At 45.7% G+C, this 13794-nt stretch overlaps 1 protein-coding gene across 4 annotated transcripts in view; it reads right to left on the bottom strand.

The window, feature by feature from the left end:
* The window catches only part of ADCY8 (adenylate cyclase 8), a 145040-nt gene that overhangs the window by 41692 nt on the left and 89554 nt on the right, over nucleotides 1-13794 (bottom strand). For 2 of the 4 annotated variants that reach the window (XM_080646997.1, XM_080646998.1), the window contains exon 8: nucleotides 8140-8337. The exons of the other annotated variants lie outside the window; for them this stretch is intronic. In XM_080646997.1, the coding sequence (XP_080503123.1) occupies nucleotides 8140-8337 (198 nt within the window). The remainder of the gene's footprint in view (nucleotides 1-8139; nucleotides 8338-13794) is intronic. 4 annotated transcript variants of the gene reach the window in all.

The following is a 13794-nucleotide window of genomic DNA, read 5'->3' as shown; positions in this document are numbered from 1 at the left end:
CCTGCAGGAGTTTGACCAGGAGTTCTATCACTCGCTATGACACGCGCTGACCACCAGGGGGTGATGCAGAACGAAGGGAGGCCCCAGCCAGCAGCTGGAAGGCCCCGATCGGCCCTGATCGCTGGCCAGGCCTAGGGACCCTACCTGTGCATGAATTTCATGCACCGGGCCTCTAGTGTAATATAAAAAGTTTGAGTGATAATGATAGATAATTAGGGAATTTAACCTCTGTTCTATTGTTTATTCATGCATTATGCACCCACTGCAAGGTGGCACTATGCTACATGCTTTACATGGATGATCTCATTTAATTATGACAGCACTTTGAGGGAAATCCTATTTATCATATCCCCATTTTTCAGATAATGAAATTGAGGGTTAGGATAATTCAGTAACTCAACCAGGACTTTACAGATTATAAGTAGGGAATCCTGAGAGTTTGATCCCCACCTTGAGGTCTCATTGGCTGCTCCACCTGCTGCTATCTTGCTAATTTCAAGGACAGGCCATTTTCTTCACTGGGCACACAGTAGTGTATCTTGATACATTTCAGTGATGTGGTTTATGAAAGTTTCTGACTTGATTTGATCAGATTGACAACAGGGTTCCCTTCCAAGGAAGTAAGACAGGGGATATTGGGGATGTTGGCCATGGATGCTCTTGGGAGGCATCTTCAGAGATGACATCAGAGCCTTGAGCATCTATGGGTGCATGGATCTGTCACAAGGAAGCCAGGAACACAGTTTTGATCACACAAGGAAAAGCCCATCTGGATTCTTTACCCACAGAGGGATGGCCAGAGAAGCCAACCTACAGAGGTGATGGACAGAGTTTCTAGTCTTCCGTCCTTCTGTGTCTAAGACAACCCAGGAAGTCTTCCTAGGTGTGTGGGAGGAAAATCACCCTCCACGCCTAGGTTCTCCCCTTCGACTAGGAGATAAAGAGGCCTTACAACTCTACAAGATGTAGGATGCTTCCAGCCAAAGCAGTTCTCTCGTTAACGGTGCCAGCTGCAGCCATACTTTCGTCCAAGTGTGCATGTGCGCTTACAGAATTTTATGGGAGTGAATTGTATTTGTTGCCTTGGTCTAACCCTTCTTAATGCCTATTTCTCTCAGTAAAATCTCTCAGAAATGAGCCGTTAGCTCCTGCCTGCATATTTCCAATGATAGGGGAAATCAACCACTCACTTGAGAACCCATTTCATCTTTGGATAAATCTAGTTTGCGAGAGATAATTTCCTAGCATATCTTTCATTAGCATAAATTAATATGTTTGTTAAATTAAAGAAGAATCTCAACAGGGACAATCCGCTCATTTTTCATGAGTGAATGAGGAAAGTTAACCTCGTTCTATTGTGAATTCACGCATTACCGTAGCACGGCAATGACTAGAGCCTCCTTAAATTAGACCATTTGGGTAAAAGGCATAATTGCAATAAAAGTGCGAGGGACTAATTTCGCATTTTGAAATAGACTGTCTTCCCTAGCTTAGTGTCTAGTGTCTAGCCAGAGTCATTAGCAGAGCAGTTCTATGAGTGACAGGTGTGCCTGAGGAAATCTCTCACGGCATACTTCTTTCTGAGTAACATCGCTTTTGCACAAACGTGGATTTCCTCATGTTTGGTAGACTCACAAAGAAACGCGCTAATATGTGTAAGATGGAGAGCCCCAGAAGTGTGAGGCTGGAAGGATCTCACCCCAGGAATAAAAAAAGACCCTTAATGGCAATATATTTTCTCATGCTGTGCTCTGCCTTGGGGGTAGGGTGGTAGTGTGTGTGTGTGTGGGAGGTTGGCGGGGGGAGTGGAAGGGTGGTTGACTGACTAGGAGAATCCCAAGCAGGACTTTATAAAGCTCCCAACCCACCACTCTTCCAGCTCCTCCTCCCCCAAACCTCCCATCCTTGGCAGGAGGAACTCTTCCTTCTTTGACTGGTCCAATCCCCAAGCCTGGTGAGGCCATGGGAGTGACAACTAGTCCCGTGTTCTTCAGAAGGCAGGAGGAAGTGACCAGTCCAAGTCCTAACGTGCAGCCCAGGACAGAGAAACGTGGCCAGGGATTTAGGACAACAGAATTCAACACTAAGTTGAATGAAGTCACTCCAAATACATGTTTCTATGATATTAAGCTCTCTTAAGGCACTAAAGGTTTGGGGTTGGTTTTAAGTAATAATAATGAATCGTCTTCCTCATCCTAAGCTTCATTCAGAGCCTTGTCCTAGAAGAGAAATAAGGACCAGAGACTGAGAAACATCACCTTCTTCTAAGTGTTCTGAGGTTAAGTTCTTCACTGTATAAAGAATACTTGCAAATCAGTAAGACAGAGGTGAGCACAGTGAAAGACGGCAGTTAAGACAGATGTGCAAATCGCAAAAGAAGAAATATAAAGATCAAGACATAAAAAAATACAGTCCAGCCGGTGTGTCTTAGTGGTTGAGTGTCGGTCGACCCATGAACCAGGAGGTCATGGTTTGATTCCTGATTAGGCACATGTCTAGGATGTGGGCTCGATCCCCAGTAGGGGGTGTGCAGAGGCAGTCAATTGGTGATTCTTTCTCACCATTGATGCTTCTATCTCCCTTTCCCTCTCTGAAATCAATAAAAACATATTTAAAAAACATATTAAAAAAAACATATATAGAAAGGCATCAACCTCAATAATAATTTTAAAACATGACAGGAAGATGCTGCTTGTCTCTGACCAAGTTGGTGATTTTTAAAAAGAACAGTCACATTTTGGGGGACAATTTCAGAATGCACATAGAGTATTTAAAAATGTGCATTCTCTTGCTCTCATTTTTAGGAATTTATCCTAAGAAAAATAATTATGCATGGATGTATGATTTCAATATGACAATGGCCATCACCATGTAGTTTATAAATTATAATAGTGAAAAATTGAGGGGGAAAAAAAGCCTAAAATGTTTAAAACATTGAATGGAATAGTGTGCAGTTACAAAGTAATTTCTTTGTAACCTAATAATGTGGGGAAAAGCTCAAGCAAAGAATGTTTAACACTATAGTACAAAGCATATGTATAAAATGGTCCCACTTAGTAAAACCAATAGCAAAGATATGTACACAGAACCACACTTGTGAAAGACCAGCATGTCAAGTGCCAGAATGCTAACAGTGGGTAGTTATCCTGGGTTGTAGGATCACAAGATGTTATTTTCATCATTTTGCCTTATATGTTTGGTATAAGCTTTCAGTAATAAAAATGCATTTTTTTTTACTAAGAAATAAGTCATCCTATCTAATAAAAGAGTAATATGCAAATTGACCATCAGTCCAACACACAAGATGGCTGCCCCCATGTGGTCAAAGATGGCTGCCCCCATGTGGACACAAGACGGCTGCCACAAGATGGAAGCAGGGGAGGGCAGTTGGGAGGGACCAGGCCTGCAAGGGAGGGCAGTTGGGGGCGATCAAGCCTGCAGGGGAGGGCAATTAGGGGTGACCAGGCCGACAGAGCAGAGAAGTTGGGGGCGACCGGGCCTGCAGGGAAGGGCAGTTGGGGGGGACCAAGGCCTGCAGGGGAGGGCAGTTAGGGGTGACCAGGCCTGCAGGGGAGGGCAGTTAGGGGGGACCAGGCCTGCAGGGGAGGGCAGTTAGGGGCAAACAGGCTGGCAGGGGAGCAGTTAGGCATCAATCAGGCTGGCAGGGGAGTGGTTAGGGGGTGATCAGGCTGGCAGGCAGAAGCGGTTAGGGGAAATCAGGAAGGCAGGCAGGCGAGCAGTTGGGAGCCAGCAGTCCTGGATTGTGAGAGGGATGTCAGACTGCCTGTTTAGGCCTGATCCTACTGGGGTGTCCCAGATTGGAGAGGGTGCAGGCTGGGCTGAGGGACAGCTCCCCCCCCCCCCCCGCCGTGCACGAATTTCGTGCACTGTGTTTTTAGTATATAATAAAAGAAAAAGTCCAATATGATAGACAGTATTTGAAAAACATGTCTTGTTTCCTACATCTCTTTACCATAGTTCTAATTTTTGTTTGCCCCTGAGATCTGTAAGGTCCCTTAGGAAGTATTCAGCCCGATGCTGAAGGAGGGCAGTGGATCCTTCTGGAAAATCTGGGAGGACTGGATTAGGTCCCCTCCCTCATCCACCCAGAAAGTCCTCATGTGGTTGCTGGGATGTGAAGATGGTGAGAACCACTAATTCTGATCTGGCTGAGGCCCGAGACCTGGGTCACATGAGTTGTCACCCACACTGGGTGATTTGTGAGCCTGAAAAGCAGTGCTGCTATAAGTTATATTGAGAAAATAGGTGTAAACCAGGTCCGTCTCAGGCAAACCACAACACATGGTCACTGTGGTCATAGGGAATTCACAGGCTCACAGCACTGACTGCTGAAGGATGGGGAGTTCAACCCTCCCAGCTCACAGATGCGGGACCCGGGGACAGAGGTGGGGAGATGTGCTACCCAGACGTGACTAAACTGCCTGAGTTGGTCTAATACACTTTTCTGAAGCTTAACTCAAAAGATGCCTCTGTGTGTATGTGTGTGTGTATGTATGTGTGTACATGTGCATGTATAGATATACATATGTGTGTGTGCATGCACGTGTATGAGTGTGTATACATGTATGTGTGTGCATAAGTGTATGTGTGCATATATGTGTGTATATATATATGAATATGTGTATATGTGTATGTGTGTATAGGTGTAGGAATGTATATTCATATAGGTTTATGTATGTGTGTACATGTGCGTATGTGTCTGTATGTATATGTGTAGCGTGCATGTATGTATGTGTGAGAGTGTGACTTTGAAATGACACGGCAGGGAATATGTGGAACTTTATACTCTTCTCTCCTGAGGCATTGCTTCTTAGAATCAGATTAAAACTGACCTGTGCCTTTGGCTTAGAGTTCTCTAAAATAATATCCTGAGACCAGCTACAGGGAGAGGCAGTCTCCTCGAATAGTCTCCCTGATGGGAGTCTCCATTCATCCAACAAGTGTTTAAGCAGCACGGTGGTGGTGGTGGTGGCGGTGGGGGGGCGGTGGTACACGAAAGGCCTGTTGCACACGCTGCTGGTAGGTGTGCCAGTTGCTGTAAGCACATGTGGTCAGGAAAGGTCTGAATGACCTCTCACTAATAAAGCTGGAGAGTTTTATTAGTTATATATCCTTTTACTGTTGAGACAATAAAGTTATATAACCTTTAGTTACATTCCCTTTTATTGTTGAAACAGTAAAGCCTTTTGTTCCCCACAAACCTCCCCAGGGTGAGGTCATTGCCATTTCCACTTTTCCTTTCAGAAAACATGCTTTTATGGCGCAAACTTGCTCCCCCAAAGCAGGATAGGGCAGTGGTTAAAGGTTTTGGTGTCACAAATACTGTATACATCTCACCAACTCTAAGATACTTAACCCGCCCTCACATTTTAGCGTGTTTGAAATCAGATTGCGTCTTACTGTCATCAGTGGAGTCTTAAAATCTCTGCGTTCTTCCAGGGAGGTCTGTGATTGCTCCCGCTGGTCAGCAGGGGGCAGTGTCAACCAGGGACTGCTTTAAATATACATTCTCTGCCTGAGGTGATTTTTAAGACCACATTCAGAGTGTGAACTCAGGCAGCAAACCTATGCGGATTGCCTTTTGGACTTGAACTTCTTGGAGAGCTCCTTCCCCCCCCCCCCCCCCCCCCCCCGCCATCTAACCAATTCTAGGCTATAGGAATATGGGTTTCCCCTCTTTCTTTGTCTGCTGGGTAGGTTTTTTACTGTCCATCCTTACCCTGGAGGTGTAAGCCCAGTTTACTGTGGGTACGGGTGGGGGTGGGGGTGATAAATCACCCAACTCCCCATGCTGGGCGATTTATCTTTCTTGGTGCCGTGTAGTAGGTGGAACAGCTCCGAGGTGGTGGTAGCTCAGAGTCCATTAAGTATGGCAGTGGGGTTCTGAGGTCTGTGACCTCTACTTGACCTCTAAGAGGCTCGTTTTCTCTTTTGTAAGTGGGATAGTAATGTTTTTCTGAGGATGCAGTAAACTGACATATATAAACAGAAAGCGCAAAATCCTGTGGATTTGAAAGGCCTGCTCTGTTTTCTTAAGGCCCTAGGACCCTTTCCTATTTAATCTCGCCTTCCAACCCCTGCTCCAGGCCTCGCACCCCATCCGAGGTTCAAAGAGGAGAGGATGAAGATAACACAGGACTGTCTTCTTATACAAGGGCCTGGGAGGGCAAGTCCCTGGGGCTCCAGGGAGAGACAAGACACTGGTTTTGGGGGTCACTGTGGCCTTAGGTTCTGACAGTTCGAGTTTGGGCATTTCTTGGTCATTTCCCTGTCTCTCTATTTCATCAAGTAGAAAATGAGGCTCATAGTAAATCTACTCCATGCTCTTCATTGTTGGTCTATTTGTGCAAACAGCTTAGACGAGTATATGGCATTTGGGAAACACCCAATGATTGTTACTTAATATATATCCCCTCTCAGCCGTAATGCAGCCCCTAAGGGAGGGTCCCCGAGCAAGCGTCAGTGAGGGGTGTCTCTGTGAGATTGGGGGGATGAACATTTTGTGATGTGCCCCATTGCCCTCCCCCCAGGGACCCCATGCAATGCAGACCACACGCTACATGGCACAAGGCTGGACTGTGGTGGGGCATTCCTGCCCTTGGTTGCTCCTGGAAGAACCTCCCCTGTCACAGAAGTCACCCGCAGACACCCCGTGCCTCCCACGTCCATTCCTGCTGCAGCACTAGGTCCCTGCAGATGAGATGTGGATGCTATTCAATAAAAAAAATATTAGAAATTCTGTTTGCAGAGGTGAGGTCATTAGTGAATCAAGTACATCTTTAACAAGAATGAATACAAGGGTTTGTGCAGCTCTGGACACCGGCATTTACATGGGCTAATTGAGAAGATTCTCTGCAAGACCACCCTGCTCTTCCTAGCTCCTTCAATGCAGCAACCAGGGAAGAAAATGCATTTAATTTGGACCTTAAGCCCCCCAATTATATTACAAATGAGAGAAGTCTGCCTGGCATTTGGCAGAGGGAAGGTAGGGTAAAGCAAAATGTTCCCTCTCCTTTTGTTTTGTCGGTACACAGACACAATACATTTCAAATTGCGAACTGCAGGTGAAGATATTAATTTTGGCGTTTGCAGCGTTAGGTGGTTATCAGACACTCACTGGGAATGGTGCATGGGCACGGAAGTGTGCATTCCTCACACTGAGGAATGCAGAGTCACCCAGGAAGCTGGGCAAACTCGTAAAAGATCGCTCCCTGGAGCTTTGCAGGGGGTCAGATCAAAATCCTGAAATTTGCTTGCAGATTTCCCTGCTGTTGTTGCCAGAGGCTCCTGCAGACACCAGACCTCCTGTGCTCAGTCAAGGAAGGCCTGCCAGCTTCCGCCAGTGCAAGGGGCAGCCCAGTTAAGCAGGGACCGCGCCCACCTCCGCACAGCTCCTTACAGTTTAGAGCTGGGAGAGAACAGGGCATCAGAGACAGTCACCACCAATGTGGTGATGGCTGCCATTTTTGGACACTTAACCTACTCAAGGCATTGCTTTGAACCTTCCATACCAGCCTGTGAGGGAGGCACGTTCATTATCCCACTGTACAGCTCATGCTCAGAGAGGCTACCCCACTTTTCAAAGGCCACACAGCAAAGAAGTAGCAGAGGTGGAATTCAAACCCAACTCTGAATCCCCAGCTCATCTTCTTTCTATTATGTCTACATCAGGGGACCAGCAGACGCTGGGAGAATGCGTGTCCCCTGTAATCTAAGGAAGACAGTAATGCTTGCATGAAGTTATTCGGTGCCTTCATGTATTATGTTACAGTGGTTGCTACCCATGAGAATTAACCTAAAAGCAGAGGCAAGTGAGTGCCATGTCACTTGGGCTAAGGACGTCAAAGTGAAAGGCAGGCCTGTGAGGCTCTTGGTGGTAAGGGCTCCTTGTTCCTCCCCTTATCTTTCCCTTCCTTATCTAAATGGCATCTCCTTTTATGGTCTTCAGTCTACTCATGATTTGCAAACAGAAAAAGAAAAGACAGCACCAAACCACACCAGACAGACAAACCGCAGACACACCGGCCAAGACCGCAGCCCCTGGCCCTCTCTCTGGCCCCACGAACATTTACGACAATCGACTTCAGAAAAAGAGCCGCTGTGCAGACCCAGCTCTACCTTGTGCTCCAGGCTGGAGTCTTTAAACATCAGTGAGAATGGCTTGATATGCTCTCTTCTCAATTTATCGCCACTCCGCAAGTCGATGGTATGTTCTATTCGCTTGTTAATTTCCTCAGGCCCCGACTGGACATGCAAAGCTTGTGCAAGATGGTTTGGAAGTAGATTTATTGAATTTCTTGTTAGGGCAGCCAGAGTCTAGGGGGAAAGCACATGCAAACACAATAAACCTGCTAGTCCCCTTCGGATTAAAGAGAAATGCAATGTTTTTAAATCAGGTTGCATTGCAAACAGTAATAGCATTCCATGCAGCTGTATTCAGTGAAACCTACAGAAGTTGGTAAGTTAGCATTCGGTTTAGAGAAACACAACCTGGCCAGTTAGTACATCAAGAGGGACGCGCCCCTCTCCTCCGAGTAGGCGCACTGAATTCCTTCGGTTCAGGTACTTGGGAGAGCTGTCGGCTTGGAAGTGTTAATCAAGACCATTTCTCTAACCAGGCACATCTCTGGTATGAGAGAAAGAGAACCAGTACCAGTAACAGAAAGTAAAATAAGTCTGAAAAGCCCACAGAAATGATCATCTCCAACCAAGTAGATTCCACATTTCCGTGTGGTCTTTCCCTTAATGGGGGTGGAGAGACGTGGGGACCCATGGCTTGCATTTTTTTTTTTTAAGCATTCCTCATGGACAGCCAGCCAGATGTGTCAAGATCTGCACCTTGAACTTGATTGTTAGATTTTTATGCTGCACAAATGTTTTTCCCCATAGACCGTTATATATCTATATTTCTATATAGATATATTCGTTTAATTTCCTTTAGGCAAAAAATAAAAAATAAAAAAAAATAAAATGCAAGCATTCGCAGCCTCTCCAGTTCACAGGGTTGAACAGCAGGAGGCGTGAAAGGCACGACCACCCCGTTGGCCCCTGGGTATGGCTACGTGGATGCAGAAATAGCGTTAGCTCATGAAGACACACCAGGTCTGGCAGGGAGGCCCCTGTCGGTAGGTAATTCAGTGCAGGTGACAAGACCAACTGGCTGGATGTAGCCAAATGCAATGCTCGCTTACAGCTCCAACATAAGACAGCTTCTTTGACAAAAAGGGGGAACTGGAGCTGAAGGGCTAGAGGAACAGGGGTGCTCGTCTCTGGCAGATGTGGTGCCACTGCCGAGTGGGGCAGTGAAAACTCCCCGCCTCGGGCTATACTCACCACTCCTGCTTTTCTCGGCCAGCCTCTCGGCGTGGCCGTGCGCAAGACCGCAGGCTAGCCTGAGATACAGTGATGGGCTCACTGACTGGCAGCCTGTGAGAGCTGACAGCACCTTGGAGGCCCAGACCCTTCCTATATCCGAGAGACAAGGGTCGCATCCTCTGAAGTGAGCCAGAGTCGGGGCTCACTTCTAGCCCCGCCCATAGGACCCTTCCTGTGGACTGTCAGACTCTTCATGTACCAACATGAGAAAGGGAAGTATATGCCCCTCAGGCACTGGAGCAGTGAGTTTCAGCTCTGAGTACCAGGGAGGCTACCACAGGGGAAAAAATAGTTAAATGGAGAGAAGGAAACAGGGACCAGTGTTCCAGAAAATTGAACAGCAGGATCCACACAGGGCCAGCGGGCTCGGCCCCTGGGATTAGCTGCATTAGAACAGCCTCTCAGAAGGCAAAGGAGATGAACTCTCCACCACGCGGTGCATCTCCCATTGGCTTCTTGGGGGAAAGCCTTTATAAAAGGTGCAGAAAATGACAACTTTTAGTTCTCTGTGTTGAGAGGAGGTGGGAGAGATGCTGCCTTTGGGCATACATTCTGGCTACGAGATGCCAAGATGCCCTCCTAACAAGTGGTTGGACCGTGGGTCTAACAGCCAGACATCAGTCAGCTCAAGATCTGGGAAGGTTCATAGTTAGGCATTTCCATCTCTCTGTGTAATTTTTATCCTCCTACAGTTGCACTTCTTTGAACTAAACTGAGCTAATTATCCACTCTAGCAGTCCCTCATGCCTTCAGTGGCTCTTGGACCTTGGAGTTTCACAGGGAAGGGGAGTTTCAGACATCATTTTTGGGATTTATTTATATAAATGGTCACAGCTACAGTGCTCTTGCATGACTCCCATTTCAGAAAAGAAAGGTACATTTTTCCCCACAAGAATATTGTAATCTCAGAACAAAAGATGTGTCCTTGGCATTGAATGCATTTAATTGAACGAATAATTCATTGAATGAGCTTTGTCCTCATTTTTCTCCTCTTGATGGGCACTGGCAAAATGTCATCAGGGATGGACATTGGTTTCTAGGGGGGCCTTTGGGAAACTAGGAATAAAAGTTGCTTCCTGGGTGCCTATGCCATTGACCTCTTTTCTGAAAGCAGAGACCAATAAATTCTCCTCCTTTCAGAGTCCTCCTACCCTCACTGAATTCTGTTGTCTGTCTGTGTGGCTCTTTCAAAGGAGAGAAAAACCTTTTTCTTTCATCAATGCCACCAGGTGATAGTTTAGAGCCAGGACGGAGCCCTTGCATCAACATGTCAGTGACGCTGAGGTGGATAATTCTCATGCAAGCAGTTATTTTTATTCCTTGCAGTTATGTCACTAGTATTATATGCACCAAGTGCTCAGTGGTCCCTTTTCTGGTCATTTGCTTTCTCAGTTACAGGGGACAATCATGCCTGCTATTTGACCAGCAGTCTCTCTGGTATCTCGTACCTTCAGGACATATGTATATGCTCAAGGGAAGACCAATCTCAATGCGAGAAGTCAAGCAAATTAGAATCAGGAAGGGTAACCTTAAGCTTTCATTTACCCTCCAATGCACTGCTGCAAAGCATGAATGGCTTTGGAGGTGACCTTGGTTTGAGATTGCCTGTGATCTCCCTCCCCTCCATTAGTAATGGCCGCTAATATTTGACCATGTGTTTCCCTTAGGTGGAATAATGCTGCTGCCATTGAAATTCACAGGCTGATATCTTCACGGTGACTCATTTGTAAGCAGTACTGAGAAAACGTGTAGCATGTCTTATTTGTCTATCTTGAGTTATATACTGCAATGAGCTATTCTTGATAGATTATGGCTTTCTCTTTTTAAGATTTACAATGCCAGTGTGAGCAAGTTGGGATCAAGTTAAAAATTGGCATAAGCTTTCAAATATGATTCCAATCATAAATGGACCTCAAAAAGGTTGAGAGTGTTCATTCACATAAGCAACTTAAAGCAATTGGCCAGATAATCAGAAAAACAAATGGATGAAATGGAAGGAAATGGGAAATACATGTTTCAGTGTGTAATTGAAGTATATATTACATTTATATACAATAACAAACATGTACATTTACTTCTTTACTTTAGCTGGTGCTTTCAGATAGTTGGGAGGTCCGATTGGTCAACACTGGGATATATCACAGTTTGTAACTGAGCAGGCCTCTCCTATGAGTCTCTTCAGAGAAAGACATTGCAGCCTGAGACTGGTCCTCACGGAGATCCATGCCCTCCTCAGGCATTTCAGGAAATTTTTCTTCACTCACAGGTGCTCAAGACAGGACCAGAGTCCCTTCCAAACCCAAGTTCTGAACATAGATAGGGTCTTGCCTGAGAGTCTGGGGTTCTCATAAAAATTATCATCAGAGGTTCTAGGTAGCATATCCTTTTATACACTTCATTGGAATGGGATGGGGGGAGTCATGAACCGTCTTAAAGCTCATCATTTGGTTTATGACCAGAAGACTTTTCTTTGGGAATTGTCTTCTACCTAAGTATACAATGAAAACCTACTTTTCCTACAGGTCCTATCACTTTATAGATGGCCAAACCTTTGACATTCCTTAATCAGTTTGTGTAAGCAAATCATTTCTTCCCAGTAAGATTTCAGGCTGAAGGTGCCCTTTCTAGAAACACAGTCTTGTGAGTCAAAAACACTTTAGCAATCGTAGGTCACATATTCCTGGGAAAGCTCGTTTGACATTTCCTGTTAGCAATTTCAGGATTCCTTACTCTGATAATGTCCTTCGAGTTCCTCAGAAAGATGCTAATCTCAGTTTAGAATGTAATTGCGCCTGACTCATTATACACCTGGGCCATTTTTAATCAAAAGGAGCTATTAAACTTCTGCAGAATTGGCCCAAACAGAACTCGCACTTCCATTGAGATGTGGCCACTTTCAAGCCACGTGACTTGAGGCAAGCTGCCAGTTGAATTTTTAGCTTTCACAGTATCACATCCCTAGTCATGTGTGCAACAGATATGCTAACTCCAGCACCGACCTCATCTCAGAGTTAGGGTGTCATGAGAGAGGCATGGGGCGATCCTAAGGATGGAGGCAGGATTCCTGCCCAGACATGGCTCAGGAGCTGGGCACAGAGGGGCTGACACGTGAATGGTTTGTTTACGGGGCCACCCGAGAGGTGGGAATCAAGATCCTCATAGCACTGCAAGGGCTGGGCCGCAATCTCATCGGCTGGAGAGGAGACTACTATCCCACGGACCTAATGACCTGGTGTGACAGTGTGAGTAAGTCAGCTCATATATCAGGACCTTAAGCTACTCGGTGTTCTTGTGACCATCAAAGACGTAGATTTTTCAGAAATGTCAATGCCGTGGGGAAAATGAAATTGTGAGTTTGCGTGTGTCTGTGCATGTGTGTGTTTTCATAGCAGAAATTTGGATAAAATGGAACTATAATAATTACCTAAACTTTCATCTCTTTAAAGATTCTGACGTAGCTCTTTACATTTAGGGTTATGAGATAAGTATAGTATATCCTCACTTAATGCCGCCAATAGGTTCTTGGAACTGCAGCAAAACGACATATAACAAAAACCACTTTTACCAAAGGCTAATTGATAGGAATAAGAGTTAAGTTCCTACGGCATCTCATCAATGTGATAGCAAAATGACATGATCTGAAGACCTGCCATAGTATATTGTAAGTTGCTGATAAATTGCTCGGGTTTCTTATTTTAAGGCTGTAGGTCTGAGTTTTTTTCAGACTCCTATTATACAAATTTGCTACTTAAATTTAGTTATTGACGCTTCCCTTAATTTTGTTCCAATGAGCTACACATTACCGACCTTCAAGAATCCAGCCTCTCTCACTCGCCTCTAGTTATGACAGGACAAAACAGGGGGAAGAGAAGAATTACTCAGATTAGGGCCAAACTGTTACGTCTTTGGGGCTTCTACTTTCTTATCCTGATTTTCTGCCCACACTTGTCTGTCTGTTGGAATCGCCTCATTAATTTAGCTTTTCCAGGTTTTGATGACCCCCAGTGTTTGCATCTGAGTTTACCACCTCAGAGCAGCCCTGTGTTTGCCTACTCCCAGGATATGCACTCCTGGTGGGTGCTACCCCCCTGGTGCTGTGATGTACACAAAGCCCTTATCATCTCACGGTGCGAAGAGGTTCTTCAGGCCACTAACAGTGACCTAAGAGCCATAGAGTGGGACAGACGCGATCGAATCTAGAGGTTCATAACCTACAATTCACAGAAGTCATTTGGAGACACCAGAGCTAGGGGAGGACCTTTCAGAAAGTTCCATTCAAGCCCAAGGAATTACCACTGTGCTCCCCATTTGACCCTAGGTGAGGCAGAAAGAAGTACACACCAACACAGCCAACGCGGAGGCTGGTCAGCCAGCAGAAATGCCAAGTGCCTTTGCTCT

Source organism: Plecotus auritus (genome assembly GCF_963455305.1).
Source record: "Plecotus auritus genome assembly, chromosome: 11".
Classification (NCBI taxonomy): domain Eukaryota; kingdom Metazoa; phylum Chordata; class Mammalia; order Chiroptera; family Vespertilionidae; genus Plecotus; species Plecotus auritus.
The sequence above is the reverse complement of the archived record's forward strand: the minus strand, read 5'-3'. Positions and strand labels throughout refer to the sequence as shown.